Source organism: Dichomitus squalens, assembly GCF_000275845.1.
Source record: "Dichomitus squalens LYAD-421 SS1 unplaced genomic scaffold DICSQscaffold_17, whole genome shotgun sequence".
Taxonomy (NCBI): Eukaryota; Fungi; Basidiomycota; class Agaricomycetes; order Polyporales; family Polyporaceae; genus Dichomitus; species Dichomitus squalens.
Window position 1 is genome coordinate 214,683 of NW_006766899.1, and position 2,137 is coordinate 216,819.

At 46.9% G+C, this 2,137-nt stretch overlaps 1 protein-coding gene across 1 annotated transcript; it reads left to right on the forward strand.

Moving 5' to 3' along the window:
• Nucleotides 1-444: 444 nt before the first annotated feature.
• DICSQDRAFT_170696 (uncharacterized protein) lies at nt 445-788 on the forward strand (the record flags this gene model as incomplete). Its single annotated transcript, XM_007366310.1, has 4 exons — nt 445-459; nt 512-600; nt 659-704; nt 777-788. 4 exons carry the CDS (start codon nt 445-447, stop codon nt 786-788), a joined length of 162 nt encoding a protein of 53 aa, XP_007366372.1.
• Nucleotides 789-2,137: the final 1,349 nt, after the last annotated feature.

Here is a 2,137-nt window from a genome sequence, read left to right on the forward strand (position 1 = left end):
TCAAGTTCTCTCTCGCCCTCAAGAGGCGCTGCAAAGCGCGCTGGGTCGCCGAAGATCGACGGCGCGCCGTGTGCGTCGTTGCCACGGCAGCTGTGTGGAAGGTATTTTGTCCAAAAAATCAAGTCCCCAAAACTACTAATCCAGCACAGGTTAAACATGACACAGGTTCTAATTGCGCAGGTTGGACACCACACAGGTTAGATCATAAAGACGTAGGTACAAAAACAATTTGCGCAGGTTCATTGTAAGACTACACAGGCTGCACTTTGAGCACTTGAGTACACAGGTTACAAGGGTGACACAAAAAACGTAGATTGTATCTGCACACAGATCACCTAGTTGTTAAAGACAGGTTATTTTTATTCAGCATTGAAATTAATCAATTATTCAAATACAGTGCAGAATTTCCAACCTCACTAATTTCTGGTTTGTACTGTCAATAATATGTGCTACCATCAAGTAGGTGAGCGGAAACAAGGCTCAGATATGCTCTTCATCATGACTCCATTAGGTCCAACCAACTCCTTATAATCCTCCACGGCCATCGCTCCTTTGTGTTGCAACCACTGAATTGGTCGTGGCGGCAGACATCATCATCAGGTATGTGCCTTTTATATGCAGGGCTCAGAAAAAAATGTTGAAAGTGAACATAAACTAGCCTGTTGCCTGTGCCATTTCACCCTTCTGTCGCCGAGCTGTGCAATGTACTTCTTGCACAACTGCAATGAAAGCCTGACTCAACTAAGCCCACTGTAGTCACTATGCATTACATGCAGGCATTCACGTAGTTTTAGTATTGTATTCATGCAACTATCACTTTGAAGGTTATCAGTTAGCACCATTTCGAGGATAGCTATATATATACTGTAACAGTAGGCATCACAGCTGATGCACCAACACAGAGAAGTAATGCAGTACTGTTATGTTCCGTGCCCAAGTCCCTCCGGAACTCCGTTGGACACTGCGCTAACTCTGCTGGACCTCCGGACTTGCTTACGAATAGATACTTACGTACTGGTTCCGATTTTCTTTCCGTTTCCTTTCCGTTCCCCGCCGGGGCCCATATGGCTTTCTGAGTGTCTACCCTATCTCCGCTTGAATGTCCGTTTTCCCATATCAGTGCCTGGCGCCACTTACATCACTTCTCCGCTTAGCGTCGGTATTCCGTCACCTCCGATCGGACCTCCACCTCCAATTCGGACTTAGGAGACACCGGTTTCTTAGTATATAAACCCTCAGACCCAGTGCGGTGTTCCTCAGTTCAGATATCTCGTTACCTTACGCTCCGCTTGTACTCTATCAGTTATCTTACTTCAATCTACTCTCCCTGCCTCCGTTCGTTCTCTGCCGACCTCTGTCCAATCTCTGTCCAATCTCCGCCCGACCTCCGATTCTGAAATTGAGGACACCATCAGGACCCTCAGGGCGTTGCCAATAGCTTCACCAAAGTCCTCCCCCCGTGTCCGCCCAGCTCCGACCCCTAACCCCGGAACTCCGGAACTCCGGCGGCACAGTCCTAACAAGTACCTGGCTTAGTCACCTGAGGTAATGATGCTTAGCAGCTATAATGGGCTGGGAAAGTGGGATGGGTAGTCCAACAGTTGTGTGTGGTGCAATTTCCGCATATTTCATTTTTAGCTAGTCATCATGTATACTTGGTGGTGTGGAACTTATTCAAAATAATAATTGCAATCCTTTGCCAATAGCAGTGTTATCAGTTGGAATTTGGACTTATATGAAGAGGGGGTTATCAGTTTGAACTAAGGTACTTATCAGCCTGTGTTGCAACAGTCAACAAGCTGCAGATGAATCTGTGTAGACCACAAAACCTGTGCAATTGTTGCAGGGTAGCTTGAGCTGCAGTTTCAGCCTGTGTGTATCTTACTTTCTAAACCTGTGTCATAGGGACAACCTGTGTAATTTACAGCCAAATGACCTACGTCTTTCATTAAATGGTACAACCCGTGCATTTTTTAAATGAATAGTGCGTAACCTGTGCTGAATTTCTACTTTTCTAGGATACCTGTGTATCCTTGATTTTTTGTACAAAATACCTGCCATACAGCTGCCCGGAGCCGCCGCGACGTGCGCCGCGTCGTCTAGGAGCGACCTCGGGACGCGCTGCGCACCCCTTCCG